At 36.0% G+C, this 26,815-nt stretch overlaps 2 protein-coding genes across 4 annotated transcripts in view; one reads left to right on the top strand and one right to left on the bottom strand.

Annotated features, from left to right (window-relative positions):
* Fam185a (family with sequence similarity 185 member A) overlaps positions 1-19,273 on the top strand; it is a 46,941-nt gene extending 27,668 nt beyond the window's left edge. For all 3 annotated transcript variants that reach the window (XM_076862486.2, XM_076862484.2, XM_076862480.2), the window contains 3 exons: positions 3,503-3,598; positions 7,508-7,642; positions 17,816-19,273. In XM_076862486.2, the coding sequence (XP_076718601.1) occupies positions 3,503-3,598; positions 7,508-7,642; positions 17,816-17,928 (344 nt within the window). In that variant the 3' untranslated portion in view covers positions 17,929-19,273. The remainder of the gene's footprint in view (positions 1-3,502; positions 3,599-7,507; positions 7,643-17,815) is intronic.
* A 3,188-nt stretch (positions 19,274-22,461) lies between these two features.
* Positions 22,462-26,815, bottom strand: part of Fbxl13 (F-box and leucine rich repeat protein 13) — a 203,540-nt gene continuing 199,186 nt past the window's right edge. The window contains exon 21 of the mRNA XM_076853668.2: positions 22,462-22,648. Coding sequence (XP_076709783.2) covers positions 22,462-22,648 — 187 coding nt within the window. The remainder of the gene's footprint in view (positions 22,649-26,815) is intronic.

The following is a 26,815-nucleotide window of genomic DNA, read 5'->3' as shown; positions in this document are numbered from 1 at the left end:
GAGTCTTAGATTAGGGATACTTAACCTATGTAATACTTCCTTGTGGAACATGAGGCCATCTTCCAATTAAAATGAGTTAGCAAAAGAAAGCAGAGTTGATAGTAAATAATGGTCGGGTAGGAGTGCTAATAGAGTTGCTTGTGAAACTTTACTTTTTCTGCTCTGTATTCCCTCTTTTCTGACAATGAAAGGCATTGTCAGAGCTATATAATGATAATCATGTCTTTAAAAAAGCAAACGAGTGTGTGTGTGTGTGTGTGTGTGTGTGTGTGTGTTTTATGTGCCTCTCATTAACTCAGCCTCCTATTTGCTCCCTTCCTGATACAGAATACCTGGAGAGGAGGTCAATTTAAAAAACATATTTTGCCTTTACAACCCCTATGTCCTGTATATAAAGGTTGTTTCTTGTCCTTGCAATTAGTATAGATTTCTAAATGTAAGAATCAGGTTGCAGAAATCAGGAACTATATTTTGGTTGTTCTTTTATATTTTGAAACTTCATGTAAAATTATAAAAATTAAGAACTTGTTGAACATGCTGGAGGAATTTTGAGAGAGTTCTTCAATAAGATGAAGGAAAACAACAAATTTTAGAACTTCAGCCTTTCAAGCATAATTGCTATTTTTCTTCTGTTAACAAAATATATATTACAAATATCTGTTTCTTTGGTATGTGTAATGTTAAGCTGGTGGCTGACATCAGTATGTTCCTTTTGTATATATAATTTTCCAGGAAAACTTGATGGTCTCTGTCAGACCCACAAGGTCTTTGCCCAGAATTATAATAATAGATACTTTTCTGTGGGAGACTACTTTTTCCTACTAGTGTCCAAACTAGCAATTTCTGTTCACTGCATATTTCCCTTAAGGTTTTCTCCAAGATCTATACAACTTCTCCACTGTATGAATCTCAAAAGAAATTCTGTAGAGTAAACCTTAATTTTACTCTTAATAATTAATTTTAATTACAGTGATTTGTATTGTAAACAAGAAAAATAGGGGTTATTTTTCTGTGTAATCTTTAAATGTCATTTTTACTTTCTCTTTTCAAAACACATCTAGAGTTTTAATTTATTTTTTGACAGCCTCCAGGTGGGTAAGCCATTATCAGAGTTCAAGACTGATAACATAAAGATATAATTACTTTGTGAGTTAGAATGTAATTTAGTTGTTTATTTCTCATTTGGGATAAAGGGGAAAGATGGAAAAGTGTTGTTTATGAACCACATAAAAATCTTGTGGCTCCCCTCCCCCCCACCACAAAGGAAGTAAGAAAAATCAAACTAATGCTTGTTCAACTTAGGATAATACACACATTCTGTAGTCCACTTTTTTTAAAAAAACCATAATGTATTTTTACTTGGCTTCTTTTATGATGCAGTAAGAGTAAAATCTCTTACTGGAGTTTCTGTTGGTATTATCAAAGCAGTGAGATATGCACCTTTGTCTGGCTATTTTATGTTCTTGATCTAGCAGTTCATTTTCTAATGTTAGTGTTTACTTTTGACACTTGAAACTTAATAAATTATGTCTGATAAAGGGAAATTTTTGGTATAATAAATTGGAGACAAATTATAATAAATGATCTTGGTGCTAGATTTTGAACGGTTTATTCCAAAGTTACTATTTTTGTTTGGAGTCACTTAAAATTTTATAAAGAAAAACCTTGACTCCTTTGTGGATACACAAATGTTTTCTCTCCACATTTTATAAAAAGTGCATTTTTCAACAAAATTTTCCCCACACTCCCTACTTTGCTTCGACTTTAAAGTAATAAGAATTCCTGATGAAATGTGCTTTTAAAATAGGCTTATCCAAAAAGTATATGCTATGGCCTTCTCAGGACAGTCAAATAGAATATTAAGGCTCAGTTGCTGTGGGAGAAGAGGAGGAAGGAGGAGACAATTGCATTGATTGAAGTCTTCAGATCATTCTTTTACTTCATCTCTGACTCTGTCCGTTCCCCTTGAACTAAAATATTGGCTGATTAAAAATGGAGTCATTGACAACACAGAGAAATTTGAGTATGGAGATTCCTTAGAAAACTCAGAATGGAACCACCATTTGACCCAGCTATCCCACTCCTCTATCTATTCAAAAAGTACTTAAAATCGGCATATTATAGTGATGCACCCACATCAATATTTATAGCAGCTCAATTCACAATAGCTAAACTATGGAAGCAACCTAGATGCCCTTCAATAAATGAATGGATAAAGAAACTATGGTATATATACACAATGGAATATTACTCAGCATTAAAAGAGAATAAAATTATGGCATTTGCAAGTAATTGAATGGAGTTGGAGATGCTTCATGCTAAGCAAAGTAACCCAATCCGAAAAAAAAAAGGCCGAATGTTTTCTCTGATAGTTGGATGCTGATTCATCGTCGGGGAGGAGGGCATGGGAAGAATGGAGGAACTCTGGATTGGGCAAAGGGGAGGGTGGAGTAGAGAGGGAGCATGGGGCAGGAAAGATGGTGGAATGAGACCGACATCATTATTCTAGGTACATGTATGATTGCACAAATGGTGTGACTCTATCGTGTACAACCAGAGAAATTAAAAGTTGTACCCCATTTGTATACAATGAATTGAAATGCATTCTGCTGTCATGTAAAACTAATTAGAACAATTTTTTTTTTAAAAAAAGGATTATCAGAACTACCTTATTTATTATTTTCTTCCCTTACTTAAAGATATATATTCAATTCCAGAAACTTGGAAAGAAATATTAGATAAAAATAAGCTTTACTCTTTAATGATCCCCCATACCTTTGTGTCACGCTAAGAAATGTAGTAAACCTTATGTGTCATAAGCTTTTTTTTTTTTCCCCTCAGTACTAGACATTGAACTCAGGTACTCAACCACTGAGCCACATCCCGAGCCATATTTTGTATTTTATTTAGAGATAGGGTCTCACTGAGTTGCTTAGGGCCTTACTCAAGTTGTTGAGGCTGTCTTTGAACTTGCAATCCTCCTGCCTCAAACCTTCCATGCCAGGCATGTTATAAGTTTTTACTATTAGGAGCACTTTTTAGTACCACAGATTTGATAAAAGGGGAATTGTGAGAGATTTTGATTTTCATTTACTTTATTACTGCTTACATGTGACCATATATGAGGTAGAATTCTTGGCAAATTCTGCAAGTTTACTAAATATATCAATATGATAATAAATGAAATAGACTAATGATGTTTAATGGTCTTGGCTGTCAAGGATCCATTGTTTACATACTGTCCTTCCTCTGATGAAGTTATAGTGTAAATGTCTAGAGATAAGTTATTGAGGTTACTATAGATATATTTTGTTATTGTCTGGATATAGACTTCTGGATTTCTGATACTATTTACATTTTTATGAAAATGATGGCATTGTTATGAGGAAACTATAAAACCTTATAAGATTCTTAACTTCTAACATCAAAGCAGTCTTTTATTTCAAGTTTATACCATTTACTCTTATAACAATAATTACACTTACAGTTTTTTCTTCCTCAGATTCATCCTCAGGATGTCTAAGAGCCTCAACTCATCAGGGTGCCATCGATGTCTATGTCAGCCAGCTGGGGAAGGTGGAATTGAAATCTCACAAAGGTTAGCCAACTGGATCATTTATATTGATATGTGGTATAAATTTAGGTTTTATGGAACACTGAGGAAACTGATGGTCATATTACCTATATTGGCAGAGTGACTTCAGGAAATTTTCTTCTGATAGCATCTTAAATGCCTGTCTTCTAGCTCTCAAAACCAATAATCTTTATAAATCTGGGGACAGACGACCATGAAGATTGTCTTTCCTACTTGTAGGACAAAATATGTAATATTTTGACTGTGTATTGTAGAATTTTTAGTGTTACTGTGTGGGTCTTTCCATTTTTTTGTTGGGGAAGGTACTGGGGCCCTATTTTGTATTTTATTTAGAGACAGGATCTCACTGAGCTGCTCAGTGTCTTGCTTTTTTGCTGAGGCTGACTTTGAACTCGTGATCCTCCTGCCTCAGACTCCTGAGATGTTGGGATTACACTTTCTGTTTAGAATATTCTTTGGAGGGAAAATGCTCTCATATATTGAAAGCTTTCCTACCAGCCTGTATAAGGACCTACTCAGGCTATCACTATAGAGTAACAGTTTGCAAAGTGTGACCCTGAAATAAATCTTACCAGGAAGATCCTGTAAAGCCATTAAATGAATTTCTTCAAGTATCAAGATATATGATGTTCCTCTCTACATAATTTAATTTCTTATACCTATAAGTCACTTATTTTAAGAGATCAAGTTTTTCATCAAAATGGTATACTTTTTATTCATATGAAAGCTAATTATCAGTTTATGTGTGTCTGTGTGCACATGCATACACACATGCACAGTGACAAGTGACTTGTGTGGACATGGTGACAAATGGTTCGGCAACAGGGGCCAAAGTGGCCTTGGTACAGAAAAAGTTAAGAGCTATATTAAAAAATTAAAGTCTAGAAGCTCTTGTATATTGATCTGAACAGGACTAACGGTATAACAAGTAAAGTATTTCTTTAGAGACTGTTTTCTTGCTATTAGTAATTCTCTGCCAGGTTTGTTGAAGTTTTCATTCAACTAGGCTTTCTTGTCAGAGTATCAGAGTAGAGCTACCAAACACAGAAGTTCAAAACCGAAGTTATTTCTGACACAGAGGTGTGATTTCTCACACCATATTATACTATTTTAAAGAAATATATAATTTTTTAAAAATAGTATATTATCATGTCCTCACTAAACTATGAAAAGCTTCAATAATACTATTGGAGTAAATTGTAGATACCTCATTAGTAATATAATTTTATTCTCTTATGAAGACCTAAAGGGGGAAAAAAATCATACCATTAATATAACTAGTAACATAGTAAAAAACAATATGTGTAATAAGAATTGTAATGCATTCCGCTGTTGTGTATTTTAAAAAATAAAATCAATAAAAAAACACAAAGTTTTAAATAATCTGTTTATATGTGAAGGTTATTTCTTCTTTTGTGTGGTGGTCAAAAAAGGGAAACAAAACAAAAACTTTGGAACTTTTGGAGATTATTAATCTTCATCTATTTAAAATACTTCTTAGTATTAGTTAGAATGTCATTCCAGCAACCTAATGAAATAGCATATGATGTTGCAAAATTTGATTTGGATTACAATTTTGTGTTTTCTCCTTCTGGGACCACATTACTGGAAGAAACTTAAAGAAAGATAAATGGAAACAAAGATTTATATCTTCTGATTTCTTAATTCTCATTATACTTGGGAACAGTAACTTTTTAGAGTAATGGAAAGTTTATCATGATTTATTGATTAATGGTTAGTAAAGACATCTGGAATCCATTCCAAGCTTTGCCACTGACTTGCTGAAGGGTTCAGAGCCAGCCATTTGAATCTCTTAGGTCTTCATCATTTTGCCATATGAGAAGTAAAAATGCTACAAATGCTTGTTTTCTCTCTCCTTGTGAAAGTGAATATGGTGAAATTTATTCAGAAAGGCAGTTTGAGTTTGGGCTTGGGAGTTAGCCCTGCATCTGAGGACTGATTTTTCTGCCAAACATGTTGTCCTTGGGAAAATCACTCATTTTTATGTAGTATGCCTTCAGTAAGTTGCATTTATTAGTATGGTTTGCTTTTGAATTTTTAAGAGGATAGTATTGATGTCAGTAACCATGCAGAAGTTTACAAGGTAAAAAGAGGTTGATGTCCTAACAAGAGCTCTCCATTCTGAAAAAAGATAGTGTTAAAGATGGGAACACTGGAACACATTCAAGGCATTAGAAGCCATTCACAAACAGAGGCAGTTTTGGTAGTGGTGGTTTTTGTTTTCAAAGATGTGAAGGGAGATGGGGATAGAACAGTTTGCTTAAACATTTGATAGACTTAAGATCATGTTCATGTAAAAACAGAAAAGAGTGTTCTTATGTTCTTAAAATTATTGTATTTGATATATTTAGAGGCATAAAATCCTAGGAAAAAAGTATTTAAATTCATGATTTTCTACTTCTAAAAATAGGTTTGGGGGGAAAAAATAGGTTTGGGGGCCTGGCACCATGGTACATGCCTGTAATGCCAGCAACTGAGGAGGCTGAGGCAGGAGGGTCTCAAGTTCAAAGCCAGCCTCAGCAACTTAGAGAGGTCCTAAGCAATTCAAATAAAATAATAATAAAAAGGGCTGGGGATGTTGCTCAGTGGTTTAAGCACCCTGGGTTCAATCCACATCCCTTCCCCCAAAATAGGTTTGATAGGAAAACATATCATCTTTATTCATCCTCAAATTTTCCAGGTTTGTTTTTGTTTTGTTTCTTAAGTCGTCAAATTTGTTATCATGAGAAATCTCCTGTGTTTATATTTGAACCCCAGAAAGCAACTTATTTTTTAATAAACTAGATATAGTGATATGTTTAGTTCCTTAGTTTTTCTGAGGAATAAATATGAGAGTTTATCAGCCAAACTTCCAGCTCTAGTTAGGAAGACTGAGGAGATACCAGTTACTTTAGGCAATGCAAGCAGATGTTAAGCAGACTAGAAGGAAAACTCAGACCCATAAATAAATACATGCTAAAAGGAGACTTTTCAGCATTCACAATGTATGTCGTCTGACAGTTCACAGAGATGGGGTTAGTGCCTTATGGTAGAGGACTCTTTATTTGATGAGAAATAAGAGAAAGAAACTTATGATGCAGGAGTGTACTGGTAAATTTGTACTGCAACCTCCATAATTGTTTTGAAAAATGACTCCACAGCTATAACAGAGTTTTTTTTTGTTGTTGTTGTTGTTTTTACTCCTTTAGGAGTTTGAATTATCAGATTGTACTGATTAGAGTATCAGGCCTCAGATACTCAAAAGTCTGTGATCCACTAAAATAAATAATAATAATAATAATAATCATAATCATAATCCCTTTCCTTTTGTTGTTATTTTCCCTTCACACAGTAGGCACAGTGTTAGTTTCTGGTTGTGGTCTTGTAATATGATAAAGTTGCAGTGTGTAAAATATCAGTGGTTGAAAGATGGGTTTTGTAGTCATTTAACTGGATATGTGTCCCAACACTAGAACATGAGACCTTGAGCAACTCCTCATCTGTAAAATTGTGAATATAATAGTACTTCATAAATTTCATGTGGATAGTAAGTGGCTGGCTCTTAGTAAATGCTTAACTAATACTAAATTCTATCTATAAGCTACATGTGTAGCAATCCACTCACTTTTCTAATATCAGATGAATTGGGTAGGGCTATTGGCAAAAGAAGAACCAATAGTTTATAATGTTCCTAATGCCTCATACTCTTGACAGAGTTACTATGAATGCCTTGAGAGTAAGGGAACTTTGATCTCTTGGGAGTAAAGACAAGGCACTGCTATTTGAATAAATGTGCTGAGGAGTAAAAACATAGTATAAGGAGCAATCCTAACCTTGTTCAATCTAATTTATAATGGATTCTTGTACTTAGATTGCTTTGGACTAATAAGCTGTCCTTTAAATTTATCACAGGTTCTGTTATTGTGAAGGTACCATCTTCTCTTCAAGCTCATTTACAATTATCAGGGAAAGAAATTGATGTGAACCCAGAAATCTGTGTTCAGGAAATGGCTGAAGCTCATAAGGATGATGGTGTAATAATTACTGGTAAGGAGGATGCATTTTACCATGTGTGAATACTCATTTTCCATACATAAGTAGAAATGTGGTATAGTTAGCCACAATTTTATTCTTTTCCATTGTCACATTCTAATGTTGAACACCTTTTTCTTTCTGTTGCTTATCAGTAACATGATGAAGACATTTTGTTGAAAAGAACTCTTAATTAAATCATTTAGGAACACTCATTAGTCCTGTCCTTGGATAAAATGGATTTAATTTTTTTTATGGAACAGCTGTTTTCTAATTCTTAAACTTGAAAATCAATTAAAAACATACATTATAATGTAAGACTTAAAGCTAACTTTGCTTGATTCAAGAAAAATAATTTGGTGTGTTATGCATATTATAAATTTCCTCTTTTAATATAGCAAATTAGTAATCCTATAAATGTAAATAATTTTGTATATTTTTCATTATAGTCAGCTGCACTGATGGCCATGCAATTTTTTAAATGTTTGTTGTATAAATGGATACAAAAATTCATGATGGTGAAATTTTATTTTAAATTCTATCAGAATGGCATCAAAAAGGATTTGAAATTTAACTGTGTGCATGGGCATACCCTATATGCTTAACCATGAGGTACTAACTAGAAAAATGAATGTTTGTATATGTGCTGAGGTGGGTACGGTCTTCGTAAGATCAAGTTTCAGTTTTCAATGTTCATTTTATATGTCATGAAAGTTAAGAAGTAGTTTTGTTAAAATAATAAAATATTAAGAAAAGCATAAAGGGATAAAAATAATACCTGTATATTTTCAGATCTGACTCAATTACTAATGAACAGGCTCTTAGTTACATAATGAAAATTTGATGAGAATCTGAATGTATCAAACATGCTAAGAATCAACGTCCTGTGATCTAATTTCTTGAGTTTAATTAAAAGCCATTAGTTACCTATTGTTGGTCCCAGTCATCTAAATCAATAATACAAATTTAAGTAACAGTTCTCTGAATCATAATTAAATTATTTATATATGTAAGCATGCTTGAATCATAAAGCTATTTTGTCATATTTTGTTATTACTCATAGAATCATATACCTTTATGAATTTTAAATTTAATTTAAACCCCTGTTCTTATGAGTTCAATCATTACTTCTATGCACATATTCCATCCAAATCAATATCTATAGACCTGCTCTCTTTATTATTATTGTCCATTTTCATTTTGATAAACTGTACCACCTCAAATATTATATATATATATATATAATGTATATAATATGAAATATTTCTTACTTCTCTGTACTGGGGATTGAACCCAAGGATGCTTTACCACTAACTTACACCCTCAGCCCTTTTTTTGGGGAGACAGAATCTTGCTGAGTTGCCTAGACTGTCCTTAAACTTATGTCCATCTGCCTCAGTCTTTCAAGTAGTTGGAATTACAGAATGCATCTGGCTTGATATAAAAATATTGAAATAAAAATTATCTTTCCCTAGCCTAACTCCTCCTTCTCCTCTCTTCTCTGTTTTTAAAAATTTGGTTTGTCATTCAACAAATGTTTAGGGAGTCTGGCACTGCTGGACAGCAGGAGTGCAAAGTAACACAAACCAGTGCACACAATACACTGGAATAAGATGTTATGAGAAAGCTATGTATGTAGTACTGTTAGAGTATAGAGGTGGTACATCTAAATTAGGCAAGTGTGTTAGTGTGAGCAAATGAGAAGTCAAATATAGCCAGAGTATAGGAGAGTAAAAGGGAAAATGGCTAAATGGAGAGTTTGGGAGAGATCTGCTCCCATAGGACCAACTTATATTTTTATATTAAGAGCATCTCAAAGTCATTTAAAGGTTTTAACATAGTCACATAGAGTTATATAATCACATTTGCATATTAGAAAGATCACTCTGAACCATGGGGGATGGAGGGAGATTGGAAAGAACCATGATGGATTAAGGAAAAGCTAATTAGCAGATTTATGCAGTAATTCAGGAGAAAGAATGCAGTTGGCCTGGTCTTTTCAGAGCTGTCTTATACTCAGTAAACAGACTTTCAACAAATTTGGTTGAAGGACAAGGTTAATGAATGCAATGAGAGGATGCATACTTACTTCAATGGCTATTATGAAACTGCTTGGCTTATTTAGATGTTTGTATGTGTTATTTGTTATGTCTTACACTCTGATCTCTATTTACATCAGGAAGAACCAAATTGCAGAAGAAATTTTATTTCCTGCTCATGGTGCAAAAATCTATATACTTCCTATAGAGTCCACTATGGGATTGGGCACCAGATAGATCTGTGTGTTGTCTCTGATACTAGATAAATCCATTAGAGTGACAATGTACAGAGACCCCAGGTAAAGACAGCAGCATTCTGTATTGCAGCAAGCTGTATAAATTAGTGACTGGATTTAAAACAAACTCTCCTAGTTTATTCTTAAAGGTCACAGGCCTTATTTATCAAGTAGATGAAATACTTTTAAGAGACTTTGAAAGTGAAATACTTCAAGAGACATTGGGTTTCTTCTTCTTCTTCTTTTTTTTTTTTTTTAGGGTTTGTATGTGGGAGAGTGTGTGTATAGATTTCCAGTCTGAAACCTAATTTTAGAAATAATGGGCAGCTTCAGTGTACATTGTTAATATAAGCCCCTGAGCTCAGCTCATCTAGGCCTTCCTCATAGATCCTACAAGGCAGAGAAACAGAAATATTGCCCTTCTTGCTAGGAAGTCTGGACTTAATCTGTAGCATAAGTATGATTTCCACAAGAAGCCATGCCAGTAAAATTTAGTCCCTCAGGCTCAAGCTCCCCAAAGGGTTTTGATATATCAACCCTATAATTGTTTTTGATTTCCTGCTTCATGGTTTGCTTTGCCATTGCTGTCACTGATACAGACTCTCAGTTGTATGATTCTTACTGTGATTTACAAGTATTGTGTGCTATTCTGAGATCAAAAAAAAAAAAAAAAGCCCAAGACTATGGTTATGCACAGTATGTGTTCTCTGTGGAGCATTCTAAGTTTTATGTTCTACTAGTAAGTGGTAAATTCAACAGGTTGTGAATGACTGAGGTAACACATTTCTAATAAGAAGTTGACTTCTCTTCTGGGTTTTAGACTTGGTACATCAACTTAGATATGAAACCTGTGATTTATCAAGCCATTCTCCAAGCTCAGAAATGCATGTGGTACCAAGTCCTTTTGTTTTAAAACTTCAAAATTTAGATATTTAAAAAGTATTAGAGGTTAGGTGTATTGCATAGGATTGGTGTTTGTCACCATATAGTAGGGAAGTTGGCACTACTGGATTCATTTCATTTTAGTCAAATGGAAATGTAAAGCATATAAAAGATAACATTAATTTGAAATAAAAATAAACTACAACCAGAGATATGAAAAATTGTGCTCTCTCTATATAATAAGAATTGTAATGCATTCTGCTGTCATATATAAATAAAAAAATTTACATAAAAATAAACACCAAGTTAGATGAGTTCTCAGTTTATCTTTAGGCCAGAGGGTTATATGTACAATAGTATTATAATTTACAATGGAAAACTGGTTCATAGGTTGGGAAAGAGGTTGAAATGAGACATGGCCCATTGGATGCTACTTTGTGTGTATGGTATGTGTTCTAATTAGTTATACTGATGCTACTTTTAAAATCTAGGGACCATGTTTTCTCTTCCAATGGGAGGAAATGCAGTCTTTTAATAGAAATTTTAGAAATACTTTTTTTTTTAAAGAACACACTGAAGTTGTGGTTTTCTCCAAGCTTATCACACATTTGTCAGTTATATGTGCATTAGGACCATACAGAAGAAATTCACTAACAGAATGAAGAATACTGTTAGGTTGATGTCTGTCTGCTAAAGAACACTTTGACATGGAGTTACTGTGGGATCTGTCTTCTGATCATTTATGCTTTTATTATGCTGTTTTTGTTTTCCAACCCTTTTGTTAGGTGTAAGATCCTGGGAGTATCATGTGTAATTAGACATTAACTTTGTTAATGTTAAAAAAAATCAGGTTTTGTTTCCATTCATCTGCAGATTTTATCTGAAAAGGCCAGATGGTAAATGGGTTAGACTTGGCAGGTCACACGTGCTCTCTGTTGTACATTCTTTTTTTGTTTTTTTAACAGCCCTTCAAAAATGTAAAAGCCATTCTTAGCTTTCAGGCCCTATAAATTCAGTCCTGTGGCCAGATTTGGCCTGTGGACTTTAGTGTGCTAACCCCTAGACATCAAAGTGTTCTCCTCAGTCTTAGAGCACTATGACGAATTATTTGTGATGACTGTAGGGTTTTTTTAAATTATGTGTTTTTGTATTTATTTTGGTCATTCAAGAAATATTGAACCATAGCCAAATCCTTATCCTGAGTGAACTCTTCCCACTCGTGAAGATTTATGCACATAAAACTTCTATGTACATAAACATAATTTATGGGTCAAAAACTTTGATCATGGAAGATTTAAGAAACAGGGCATCCATAGGAGATACGTAATGGCAAATAAATACACAAAAGATGTTCAACATCTCTAGTCGTTAGGGAAATGCATATTAAAACTGGAATGAAATGCCATTACATCTTTGCTGGAATGGCTAAATACAAAATACTGATAATACCAAGCACTGGGAAAGATTCAGAGAAATTGGATCTTTCCTTAAATTGCTGATAGAAATGTAAAATGATACATTTACTCTAGAATTGAGAGTGTCAGTATCTTAAAAAACTGAATATGACCCAGCAATCATATTCCTCCTGGATACTTTTCCTGGAGAAATGGAACTTAAGTTCCCAACTTTATTTGTAATAGCCCCAAACTGAAAATAACACAAATACCCTTTTATAGGTGAATGGATATACAAAATGGTATGTCCATGTAAATGGTATGCCAGGAAAAAGGACCAAGCAATCTATTGGATACACAATTTGAATGGAACAAGGTACTGTTTAGAGTAAAAAAAGCCAATTTTAAAATGTTAAGATTATTCTATTGGTATAACATTCTGAAAAGACAAAATTTACAGACAAGTGGTTGCCAAAAGTTAGAGAAGGAGTGGGAGGGAGGGTGTGATTTTAAAGGGATATCTAAGGGAAGAATAGTTCTGTATTTTGACTATAATAAGTGCCATATGAGTCTATATACGTGATAAAATGTCATAAAAGAGCACAAAATCCTACCAAAAAAATAATGCATGGAATAAGTGGTGAAATGTGAATAAGGTCTATAGTCTAATGAATTGTTCTTTGCCAGCCAATTTTCTGGTTTTGATAACGTACTATTATTATGTAAGATGTTACCATTGGGGGAACTGTGTGATAAATGTACAGGACCCTTCTGTACTATTTTTGTAATTTCTTGTCAGTCTGTGTAGGGGTAAGAAATGGAAGGAGAAAAATTGGAAGGAGTGGAAGCGGGAGGCAAAGAAAGAAAAACAATGTAGTCCCTCAGTTAAGATGGAGTTAAAGGGACCAAGTTACCTTTCCACCTGAAGCTGTGATACACACACACACGCGCGCGCACACACACACACACACACACACATTAAAGAGACAAAATATTTGAAGTTTTCAAGACACTTTACATCAAGCAGTAAAGAAAATAGTCACTGGGAGATGAGAAACAAATAAAATGAGCCTTGATCACTGCCAAGGAAGTCATCAAGCTAAGTACAGAGGACTATTACTGGCAGACTACCTGAATTAATGAGATCCAATATGAGTCCACAGAGACCAAAACAACTAATTTTGCAGAACAAACTTCCAGAGGGAGTAGAGCCTAGTGCTCACACGTATCTAGAAATAATGCCCCTTTTACCCACTAGATCAGAAACAAAAATCATAGCTCATAGGGCTTTGGGTAGTGGGCAACAAATAGTCCTAGATAGAACTCAACTCCAAAACTGCCAGACAAATGAGAAAAGCAAGAGATGGAAGACTTAAACTGTTTCCAAGTAACTTAACTTCATTCACAAGCAAAACTCAAGATTTATAAGAATACAAAGTATTTAGCACCTAACAAAGTAACATTTACAACATCTGAAATCCATTCAGAGGCTATCAGACATTCAAAGAGGAAAGAAAACATGAACCATAACAAAAAGAAGAACCAATGAAACCAACCCAGAAAGGACACAGATATTAGATTAGCAGAGAAGGAAAATAAAACCATCATCATAATTGTTATTCCATATGTTCAAAAACTTAAGGCATCTGAGATACAAAAAAGACCAAAGTTGAATTCTTAGAAATTAGAATTATAAGTCTGAGATGAAAAAGGAAATAGATAGGATTAGATATCACAGAAGGACAGATCTGAGGAAGGAGTCTAAGAGATTGTTTCTCAGGCAGAACTTATTAATTGTATTCTTGCTCAATGCCTAAAGTACTGTTAACTTTGTTACTGTTCCAGGTATTGGAGAGAAAATATAATAGATGGGTACCATTAAAACTAGCTTATAAATATTTTCTTATCAGTAAAGACTTTTTGTCAAAATATCTTGGGTTGTACTTTTATTAAAAGAAAACTCTAGTTATTGTTGACAAAATATTCTGTTATGGAATTGTATTGTTAGGGTTTACTTTATGAAATTTATGTGTTAAAAATAATAAAAGTTCAGAGTAATTATTTTCATATTGTTTCATACATGTATGATTTCTTTTCCTAGTGTACTGGTAAACCTCATGAAGGCATAATTTGTCTTTTTTATATTTTTTTAATCTCCCTAAATTACTTAGTATGGTGCTTGTGGTAGTGCATGGTCCATGGTATTTGTCATGTGAAAAAGACATGATGTGCTGAAGTTTTATCTGATGCAAAAAAGGCAGAAGCAGAAGCAGAAGTGTCTCTTTGAGCCAAATGTAAATAAACAAAGTCTGAAGTGAGAGTTGGAGGGAGGCAGGAAGAAGCTCATCTTTCTAAGAAGCTTTTTAATCCTATATTTTAAAAAGAGAAATAATTCTGCAAATTATTCCCCAGAGCCCCGTGTTTGTCCATAGTTAGAGCTGATTAGATTAGGTGCCTTTTGGGTTAAAAGTAGAAAGAACTTGTAGATTCATATGTTAGAATAGATCGGAGGTAGGGGTTTAGAAAGCAAATGGCAGAGTTAAACATATGTCCTAAGCAACCTTTCCTCATTCTCAATAGAAGCCATACTACATAGGGATAGGGTAGTCATTTTCCCATTTCTTGGTCACAGAAAAAAGTGCCTTATTTTCACTGGCAAAGGAACATTAAATAAGGTACAAGGTTTTGGAACCCTAAGTTCCAATATGTGTTGTAAGACTTTGTAGGAAGGATTTATACTTTACAAATTAGAATATACTCACCATAGATTCAGGCCAAAGTACAAAGAGCTTTCAGTAAATTGCTTATTGGCAAGAAGGCTGTTTTCAGCAAACTAAATGGAATCTTGTAAACTGTCCTGTCTTTTGAATATTGTCACTAAGCTGAAATCACTCTTTGATGTTACCCACAGCAGCATGGTGCTTAGCCTCTCCTGCTGCAGGAGGAAGTGGGTAGATGGGCTTCTCACTCCATAAGAAATGCACAACAACCCGGGAAGTGATGAGCTATATATTAAGACAAAGCTCCCAGATATTTAGGAAGTCCCTACTATTGCTGATGTTTTATTATTGGTGCTAAATGGTATTAAAGAACAAGCTAAGGATTTCCAGTTCTTTCCTTAACATTTATTTGAATTACCAGAAAAAGAAATTCTGTATTACAGACAATTTGGTGCAAGGTACCTTGAAATCCTGACCTACCAAGTGTAGCACAGGCACAGAAAAACAGATAAAGTTGATAGTACCGAACCCTATTAATGAAGAGCTGGAGGGAAAAGGGAAACTTCTAACAGGGATTTACTAAATGGAGCACAGAGATATTTTATCAGTTCAGCAAAGCTAATGAGAAGTGGGGTAATGATCATATTGAAAATATAGCAAAAGAAGAAGAAGGGTATACTCAGCTGTGTCTGAGAAAGATGCAGTGAGCTCTAGAACTTAGACAGGGTGGTGGGTCAGAGCTAAAGGAAGAGAGGCAAGAATTCAAAGAAGAATATGCATCAGAAGAACCCTTAACACAAAGATCTCATGGTAGAAAGCATCTTTTCTTCAGCTAAGAATACCTTGTGGTACTAAAGGAAAAAAACTATACTGAAGAAGAGAATTAGTCTCTGATTTGTTAACTTGCATTTAACTAGTGAACTCCCAACAGTGTATACACAACTCTTTAGTTCAATTTAGACTGGCTTCTTAAATCCTGAAACAGTGAAGCTCCAGAGGAGATATAAAACCTTAGTTACTTTAATTAACAGAGAAAACAAGAACTAGAGTGTAACAGTGGTACCTTCACCTTCTGAAAGTAGCCCTCATTGCTCTAAGGCTTATTTTTTTTAATGTGTTTTCCTCTCTTCTCTCCTCTACCTCTCCCTAACAAGATTGGGGAGACAGTGTTATCCTTTCTTCACCTAGTTAATTGCCCTTGAACATACCCACTACAGGAAGGAGATGCCTGCTGAGAATCTGGGAAATGAATATCTCCCAAATGAACAAATGAATTCTAACATTTCATCAGGGCCCCCAGAGGCCCCCTACCAGAACACACCTGGTATGTGACACCCACCCTGCCATCCCTTCTGATTGGGAGAGTCACAGACTTTGGTACAGGAGTCCTCTGTGTTTCTCCTTTGCTAGCAAAGCAATAAACTTTTTCCTTTTTCTCAAAACTGTATCCTCATTATTAAATTGGCATTGGGGACAGGGGCCACGCTTTTGGTTACAGGAGCAGAGATGGGTGAGCTCTGTGATTGCCATAGTTATTGAGAGTTTCCAGGCTGCAGGCCAATGACAGATAATAGAGCCAGGGCCTTGCAGATACTTGGACTACAGGAGACTGAGTGGGGAGACTGGGCAGACCAGGGCTTCCCAGAGCTCAGGAGACAAAGTTTCAGACAAGAGGGAACAACAGCACAGGGGATTCTGTAGATGAGCACCCAACAAATTACTGGCTACCATGCCTGTGAAGAAACTACTGGATACACAGTACAATATAGATGAGTCTCAACATAATACACTGAATGAAGACAGATTTTGAAAAGAGAGAGAGTACATACTGTATGGTTCCATGTTTAGAAATTTTTTGAAAATGCAATTCATAGTAACACAAAGCAGATCATTGATTGCTGGGAATAAGGAAAGAAGGGAGGGTGTGTTAGTGTGTTGGCTTTCTTTTACTGCAAGAAATACTGTGATAATCAACTTGAAAAGAGATTTGTTTTGGCTAAGTTTTAGAGGTTCCATTTCATGACCAATTGACTCCATTGCTTTTGGGCTTGTGGCAAGGCAGCAGATCATGGTAAGGGAGTGTGTGGTAGTGCAGAGCTTCATCACCAGGAATTGAACAAGAGACAGGATGAAGAAAGGCGGGGCTTCACTATCCTCTTCAAGGGTTTGTCCCCAGTAACCAGAAGGACTCCCACTGGGCCCCACCTCTTAAAGGTTCTTCCACCTTCCAATAGTGCCATGCTGGGAACTAAACCTTTAGTACATGTCTTTGGGGAACATTCCAGATCCAAACTATAGTAGAGGGTCATGACTGAAAGATTGCAAAGGGGTTAAGAAAACTTTTGGGAATGCTGGATGATGTACCTTATCTTGAATGAGGAGACAGTTTGACAGATTTCTTACATATGTCAAAACTTATTACATTGTATACTTCAAATACATGTGTTTTTTTTTTTAAGAGAGAGTGGGGGTGGAGAGAGAGAGAGAGAGAGAGAGAGAGAATTTTTTTTTTTAATATTTATTTTTTAGTTCTCGGCGGACACAACACCTTTGTTTGTATGTGGTGCTGAGGATCGAACCCGGGCCGCACGCACTCCAGGCGAGTGCACTACCGCTTGAGCCACATCCCCAGCCCCCATGTGGTTTATTTTGTCAACTATACTTCAATAAAACTCTTTTAAAACCTTCCTTTAAAAATGATACAAGTAAAAGCAGAGCAGCTGCCTCTCAATTGTTCTAAGAAAATGAAAGGAGAGCAAGCCCACATAACCTCTTTGCGGCTCTTTCTCAACTCAAACTACTTGTTAAGATTTTTGGCATTCTAAAGTATTGGTTTTAGAGATATACGGTAAGATTTGTGTGCTTATATATTATTCTTGCCCATTAAGATATAACTTTATGCAATTTTCTATTTCAGGACTCATGAATCAAGCAAGCAAACATGAAAAATGGATTAATGTTGCTGCCCCAAAAGGCATTGTAAGTTTTAGAAGTCAAAGCTGGTTTCAGTCCCTGAAACTGCAAGACTAAGAATGGCTTGATCTGTACTTGTGCTATTAAAATAATGATCAGCAAACTGTGACTACAAAAATGCAACTTTCACTGTTTGTATAAATGCTGTAAACAGTGGCATTAGGAATTAATAGTGGTAAATAGTTTGGGATTGGGGGACTTTTCAAAATACTTACTTAGCCACCATATTCATTTTCCATTGCTGTGTAACAAATAACAGTAGTCTCCCCTTATTCTCAAGGGATATGTTCCAAGACCCCACAAGCGGATGCCATGGACAGTACCAAATTTTATGTATACCATGTTATTTCTTACAAATACATATACAAATTTAATGCCTTTGTTATCTTAATTAAGCATTTGTGAATTATAGCTCTAACTTGAGCAGTTTGAGTTGCAACAGCAAAACTAGCTTATTTTTCCTTCTTCACACTTTCACAGGTGAAACATTTATTCTTTTTTCTTAATATATTTTTAGTTGTAGGTGGACACAATACCTTTATTTTATTTTTTTGTGGTGCTGAGGAGCAAACCCAGTGCCTCATGTGTGCCAGGCAAGTGCTCTACCACTGAGCTACAACCCCAGGCTGAAACATTCAATCTTACCATAGATTTTACCAGACTTTTTTTTTTAAACTTATATTTATTTCTGGAATTGTCATCAACCAGAGGTAACTGAAACCATGGAAAGCAAAACCTCAGATAAGGGGGAACCACTGTACCACAAATTTAGCAGCTTAAATTAATACTCACTCATCAGATTACAGTTCTGTAGGTCAGGAGCCCAGATGGCGGACTACTCTGCTCAGGATATCAAAGGGCCAGAATCAAGGGGTTAGCAAGGCTGACTTCTTATCTGGAGTCTCTGAGGAGAAATCTACTTCCAGATTCATTCAGATGATAGGTAAAATCCAGTTCATTATGAATATATGACTGAGATATCCATTTTCTTGCTGGCTGTCTGCTAGCAATCACTCTAAGCTTCTAGAGGCTACACTCAACCCTGCTTGTGTGGCACCCTTCATCTTCAAGCCAGCAGTGACACACTTGAGTCCTTCTCATGCTTGAGTGTCTGACTTAGTTTTTAAAAGTTGAGAAATCTTGACTTTCAAAGATGAGTTCAGGCCCACCCAGAATAATTTGTATTTTATCATATGTCACATGATCATGGGAGTGAAATTTCAGCATAATCAAGAGTTTCCATTTCCACTCAAGGTGAAGAGATCATGCAAAGGCATCAGTCATGAAGGGTATTTATCTTAGAATTCTTTGTACTATAGCTCTCATGTGACAGGTTTTCTACTGAATATCTCTTAAACATCATTGGAAATTTAAGTTGTAAATAAAATCTTATAATTGTGAAGCAGTTGCTATTGATTCTTAATATCTTTTGTGTAATGTAATATATAACTAGTTAGGAGATAAAAAGTTATTTTATTGCCTGATGTATGAAGATAGATTTTCAATTTTATAATGGTGTACTTTATAAAGTTATTTTATGAAATTCATTTCTTTTCAACTTTATTCTTAGAACATTTAAATTATATAATACTGAATAGATCTGTTTATTGGATTATATTTTTATGACTAGGATAAATCAACTTTTAAATACTAAATTTTAATAACCATTTTTAAATGCTGCAATTTAGAATAATCTCCTTTTTGTTACTATTTCATTTCTTTAAAGTTCTGTTTTTAACTTCTGTGTTTTTTTGGGGGGGGTTGGGGGTTGGGGGGGTACCAGGGATTGAACTCAGGCACTCAACCACTGAGCTTCATCCCCAGCCTTTTTTTGTATTTTATTTAGAGATAGGGTCTCACTGAGTTGCTTAGTGCCTCACCATTGCTGAGGCTGGCTTTGAACTCGTGATCCTCCTATCTCAGCCTCCTGAGCTGCTGGGATTATATGCATGCACCACCGTGCCCAGCTAACTTCTTATTTTTGAAATAAATTCAACTTTGTGGGATATCTTAATGTCTTTTTTTAGTTCAGTCTTCATGAAACCAGAATTTATATAAATTTGAAAGATATGCATATGCTGGTATATTTGAGGTGATTGTGTGTGTGTGTGTGTGTGTGTGTGTGTGTGTGTGTGTGTTAAACTGTCAGGAGAGGAAAATGTGAGGCAGTAAGGCAATTTTTATAAACTTTTTTCACCCTCATGGAATTATATAAACATTTTCATGTCTAAAAATAATGTTGATGAAATTAGCCAACAACAAGCAGAAGGTCATGACTATAATTTCAGCCTACTATAGCTATTATTATTATGGCATTGTACATATGGTTCCCTTGCATGGCTCATTTTTTTTTAACACCTACCCCCCTTTTCTTTCAGTTCTGTACCTCTGCATTTATCTCACCAGAATGAATGAATGGGTCTCTTGTTCTTGTTTCAAGGAGGGTATTACAGAGTTTGGGAGCAAGCTTTGCCTATAAAGTAACCTGCTGGGTTTCTAGAAAACATAACAGGGTATATTTTTCCTTGGCCTGGTCTTACCCATGCAGGTACTCCTTTGGAAACCAACTTCCTCTTCTATAGTTGTGTGCATGAGACATCTAGGGGTTAGACTTCTGAAGCTAATTTTTATGCAACTGCCAGAAATTTCCAAATTTAGTTTAAAATTTCACTCCTACCATAATCATCTTGGCTCAGGTCTTAGATTTTTACTTATTTGATTCCCTTGCTGTCCATTCCCAGGAACCTTTCCACTACTTATTTTAAAAAGTCAAGTAGAGGTGACACACACCCATAATCCCAGTCCTCAGGAGGCTTAGGCAGGAGCATCAAAAGTTCAAGGCCAGCCTCAGTAACTTAGTGAGACCCTGTCTCAAATTTAAAATTAAGGACTGAGGATGTAGCACCCCTGGGTTAAATCCTGAGTACCAAAGGAAAAAGGAATTTTTTTAAAAATCAGGTAGAAAGAAAAGCCCTTTCAAAAATGAGGGAGGAGCCGGGTGTGGTAGCACAAGGGGCTTAGGGGGCTGAGGCAGGAGGATCCCAAGTTCAAAGCCAGCCTCAGCAACTTAGAGAGGCCCTAAGAAACTCAGTGAGATCCTGTCTCTAAAATAAAATGCAAAATAGGGCTGGGAATGTGGCTCAGTGTTTGAGTGCGCCTGAGTTCAATCCCTGGTACCAAAAAAAGGGCGTGGGGGGGAGGGGCGGGGAGATTAGCTATTTTAGTCAGCTTTTTCTCAGCTGTGACCAAAGGACCTAAGAAGAACAATTTTAGAGTGGGGAAAAGTTTATTTGGGGGCTCACAATTTCAGAGATCTCAGTCCATAGACCACTGGCTCCATTTCTTAGGGCTTAAGTGAAACAGATCACAGCAGAAGAATGTGGTAGAGGAAAGCAACTCAAGACATCACCACAGGAAGCAGGGAGAGAAAGAGCTTCGCTAAACAAGGACAAATGTTGACCCCAGAGGTATGCCCTAAAGGACCTACCTCCTCCAGCCATGCCCTACCTGCAGTTACCACCCACTTAATTCCTATCAGGGGATGAACACACTGATTAGGTTAAGATGTTCATAACCCACACATGAGTTTTTTGGGAACACCTAATATCGAGACCATAACATTAGCTAACACAGAGTACCCTATAATAATGCTTATACATCCCTTTTAAAACTTCCAAAATAACTTTCATATCTTTAAGTTTTTATATTTATTTCAAACTTAAGGTAAACAAGAAGACAGGGAATAACCCCATTTAAGAGGGAAATTATTGAGGAAATAGGAAAGTTTAAAAAAAAAACTGTCTAATATCACTGATGCAGCCTGTATGTAGCAGTCAGAACAAAGCTGTGCTTTCTCCTGGACTCTGTCAATATCAGTATATGCAATTAACAGCCCATACCTCCTAGCAAAAATTGAGGGAACATCTTTTTTGACACAGTTTGGTTTTAAAATTCCTCCATAGTGCAAACTTGATTAAAAAGATGTTTGTGAGACATTATAGGAATTATAACTTTTCTGTTCATAGACAATTTTTGCTTCTATTTAATTTCCCCTATTAAAGTGTTTAAATGAATCCAGAGCTAATTTGTTTTTAGTTCTGTTTTGTTGTAAAATACCTGGAAATCACACAAAAAAAAGAGCCCCTTTTCTTTTGAAAATGGATGTCTATCTTTTATAATAAAGCTTCACAGATCCTTAAAGTCATTGTCCTGGCTCAAATTTTTATTTTGACTTATATGGCCATCCTTGCTTATTTAGAGACAAATTTAAAAATTCTTTTCAAAAGATTTACATCTCTCAGGGTTGTTTCCTATAATAGAACCTTAAATTTGATAATGTCAAAATTATTGGTTTGATTAAATTAAGTTTAGGGATCATGATTATTTAGACAGAAAAACCAATATATTTAGAAACATTTGTATGTGGGATAAGAATCAGAAGATGACTTGCTGCTTGTTTACATTGTTACTGAGATCCAGCTAGAAAAAATACTTTCATCAAGTGAAGAAAGGTTGCTAGGTTCTAAATTTTGGGGTGTTTTTTTGTTTGTTTGTTTTTTTGGGGGGGGGGTTCCTGCTTGAGGCTGAAGGTCATACTTCCTCTTCAGTACTACTGTACTCTGACTCTTTCACTGTCACCTCTGGGACACCTTTAAATGGTTTTGTATATTGAACATTAAGAGGATTGCCACCACCGTCATAGCCAAACCAACTTGGAGGATCACTGCAGCTGTATTCCTGATGCTGGACTACAGATGACATTTTGTGAGCTGCCTCCCTGGAATAACAAAGATTAGTGTTATCTAGTTAATTCCTAGTATACCATTTTCAACTAGATCACATTTGAAATTAAGAGAACTTTGTCACAAGTTGAATTCACTTCAGAGCTCTCTTGCCTTTCTGGATAACTGGGCTGATAACCAGGATCCCAGAGCCTAAGCAGGTCTGGTTCAGCCTGTTCAGAGTACACAGTGAGTGGGTAAGAAGACTGCATGGCCATGGAGTGGGAACACTGAGGTCACTCTATTTAGAGAGCTCTTGAGCAAGCCCTCTCCTGGTATATCCAGGGTTTCTAATAAGGGAGTAACCTAACCAGCCAACCTGTGAAGGCAGACCAGGCACCAGGGCAGAAGCTCTTAACCCAGAGTTCACAGATCCTTGTTGGATACATGAATGAACTAACTTCAGGGAGGTCCATGAGGGTCTCTGAAAGTCCACATAGTTTTGTTTCAAATACACATTTCCCTGAGAAGAAGGTCTGTGACTCAAAAGAGTCCACAGCCAAATGATTAAAAATAACTGTCTATCTTGGGGAAGGAAGGAAGGGAGGGAGGGAGGGAGGGAAGGAGGGAGGGAAAGAGGGAGGAAGAAAGCATCAGAAACAAAGTATATCAAAGCCATTTTGAGGACAGAGGACTTTCCTAGGAAATTGGTTCAAATTACAAGGCCAGTACTAAAAAGGCAATGAATAATTGTCCACTTGTATTGGATTAGAAATGAGTAACTATGATGTTCACCCATTAAGGGCCTACTTTCCCCACTACTATTGCAGTCTGTTACACTGAATTATTAATTGCAAAAGTAACTGAGTCATTGATATGGAGCTGGTATTACCACACCTTGGAGTTAAATTTGTACTAAATGTCCATATGAGTTCAGATAGGGCAATGAAAATGGAAAAAGCAGAGATATGTTAGTTTAAAATGCTGTTAATCATAACCAAACTCAACAAGGAGACAACCAAAGCATTGCTAATTCTGCCTCTTACCACATTGCTTTTTGGCTAACATACTTGCACTCACACATGATTTATATAAATTTAAAGAATAATTTGAGTAAAAGTAATTGTTATATACTAATTTCTAGTTCAAAACTACCATCTCCTTGTGCTAAAACTTGGCAAACAAGTGTCATTTCTTAATATTTATTCTCAAAGTGTGAAAATAGTAAATTATGGTCAAAAATAAGGTTTTATATTGTTAATTTAAAAAATCTTTTTAAAGGAGCTATTCTATTTTAAACATCTTATATAAACCTTTATATGTCCTCTAAGTAAAACATTATTATATAAAAAGAATAAGCTTATATCTTTTGCTTTCCCCATATTCTTCTGATATTTCTTTTTTTTTTTTTTTCAATTCTATGGAATTGAGATTACTGTACCTCTTCATATATCTTCTGCAAGATTTCCCTCCAATGACTTACCAAAACAAAATACCAAGTGTTGGAGTAAATTGAGGCATAATACATTGGCATCACCAGTTTCAAAGGGGGGATATACTATCCCAAGCAGCAGAACTCTGTTGTTAACCTTCATCCCATCTCTACCTGTCTAAACTTTATCCATCAAACTCCAAGCCAGTCTAGCCTCTTGTATAAAGATTCGACCCAATGCATTCCTTCTCTGAACTTAATCATATAATTCATTTCTTTCTAATATAGAACCTCATGGCATTGTTTATAATTTTGAACTTTGATATTTTCCTTTGGTTTAAAAAATAGTAAGTTATTTAAGGCCATAATTTCTTTGTCTCTCTGTGAAACCTAGCTTTAACAGCCAAAGGAAGAGATTTCAGCAGCTGACACTGTGAAAGTCCTTTTAACTCTCTTGACTCCTGCTGGTTTGCTGGTCTAGATGAGGCATTCTTAGTTCCCTATTTCCAATGCCCTCCTGACCCTTGTCCTTTGAATCAGCTCTGGACACACATATAGCAGTTCACAGTTGTTCATTTGATTCAACACCACTGACACTGATTGTAGTACCAGAGTACTATAGTTAGAGACAACAGAGGCCTTGGCCTATAAGAAAAGGAAATGTTTGTTTTAGAGAGTAAAGGATCTCCAGGTAGTTGACTAAATTATGTTACTTTTAGTTTCATAAGAGCAACAGTTTTTGAGGGTTCTAGATAGCAATAATTGTACTTATCCTCACACCAGCTAAGTTTGATGATGTTTATTTTGGGGGGTACCAGGGATTAAACTCAGGAGCACGTCACCACTGAGCCACACCCCCAGCCCTATTTTTGTATTTTGTTTAGAGACAGGATCTTACTTAGTGGCTTAGTGCTTCACTTTTGCTGAGGCTGGCTTTGAACTCACAATCCTCCTGCCTCGGCCTCCACTGGGATTACAGGCATGCTCCACCACGCCCAGCTTTAACAATGTTTATTAAATATCAGGTCATATAGTTCCTCAGTCAGCTATAAGCCAGGGTCAATTTGTTGGTATCTGTGATATAAAAAATAGTAATCCAATAGTGGGGGAGCCTTTTCAGACCCTGGAGTTTGTAGAATGACAGTTATATCTTATGATGGGTGCTCTCTTGCAAAACAACTATAGCTAGCTAGTTTGCTCATTGATCAACAAAAGTTTGCTCCTCTTCTGGTTTAAAAACACTGGCATGAGCCAAGCTTCTTATTTTGCAAAGTTAGTGTAGTGTTTCCAGATTATAGTGAGTATGGGGAAATTTGTTGATAAAGCCATTTCTTCTGGAAGCTGTGATTGCATTTTAAGGGCTGCAAACATATTTTCATGTTAAAAAATGGATTCAATTATTGAGCCTCTTCCCAAATAAGAAAAATCTCCTCTTTCCTAGAAGCCAAAGGTTCCATTTCACCCATACAAAACAAAATACCTTAGTTGAGGGAAACACACTGGCCCTGGCAAGAGCAAACAACAAATAAGGGATTAGAGATTTTGTCTCTTGTTTTGAAGGGTCCATATTATGGTTTGGATGTGAGGTATCCCCCAAAAGCTCCTGTTAATGTGGGAGTATTCAGAGGTAAAATGACTAGATTTTGAGAGCAATAACCTAATCAGTCCATTTTAGTTTGCATGGACTGACTGGGAGGTAACTGTAAGCAAATGGGGTGTGGCTGGAGGAGGTGGGTCACGAGGGTCATACCCTGGAAGGGTTGGTTTTCTCTGTGGCCCCTTCCCTGGTTCCCTTTTCTCTTTCTGATACCTGACCTCACCATGAACTAAGCAGCTTTCCTCTGCTGAACCCTTCCCCTCCCCCATGATGTTCGCCTTATCTTGGGCAATGGAGTCAACTGATTATGGACTAAAACTTCTGAGACCATGGGCCAAAATAAGCTTTCTCTCCTTTAAGTTCTTCTTGTCAGATATTTTGGACATGCTATGAAAAAGCTGACTAAAACAGTCCACAGACACTGTGCATTTCCAGTTCCACTTAAGGATCTAAGTGGAAAAGGAAGCTGCTCTGCAGCCCCTAGAGATGGCCCCAAACAGCTGCATGCAGTCAGGCCTTACCATTTCTGTAGTTGAAGTTTTGAGGCCAAGTATTTCAGGAGCCCCCAGACTGACAAACAGTAACCTCTTTTAGATATTGGACATAAAGACAGATGTTCTTCAAGCCTTTCAATTTCAAACACTGGAACTCTTCCAGTCACTCTGCAGTGAGGACTGTCTTCCATTGCTAGACAAAGATGTAATTAAAGCGCTCTAGGCCTTTTTCCTGCTGGAACTGAGCCAGGACAGAGCTTCTAAGAAGACTAAAAAGTGGTAGTCTGACCTCTTTAGACAAAGAAATGCATAGAACAAGCCTGCCTTCTTCTAGGCATTAGGGCCAAGTCTCTACCTGCTTCTTGTTGATAGACACAGGCAAGCATTATAGCAGAAGACAAATTAGGACTTGTTGCTGTCTGACTTAGATAAAGAGATTTTCTAGAGATCTAGCTATAATTAGAATTTTACATTGAGATTTGGGAACAAGGCCCAAGTAAATATAAATTCTGACTTGCTTTGGTTTCTTTGTGTGTGTGCACATGCCTCAAGTGACAAGGGCCATGGTTTAGCTTATTCCATGGCTACTTAATTAAGAAAGTTTATTTATGAAATCTACATGCTTGGGGTAGTTTTCCTCATTTCCCTTTCAGGGGATTTGTCACTGATATACAGAAATGCCTTTGATTTATGGGTATTG

Source organism: Callospermophilus lateralis, chromosome 1 (assembly GCF_048772815.1).
Source record: "Callospermophilus lateralis isolate mCalLat2 chromosome 1, mCalLat2.hap1, whole genome shotgun sequence".
NCBI classification, from domain to species: domain Eukaryota; kingdom Metazoa; phylum Chordata; class Mammalia; order Rodentia; family Sciuridae; genus Callospermophilus; species Callospermophilus lateralis.
The sequence above is the reverse complement of the archived record's forward strand: the minus strand, read 5'-3'. Positions and strand labels throughout refer to the sequence as shown.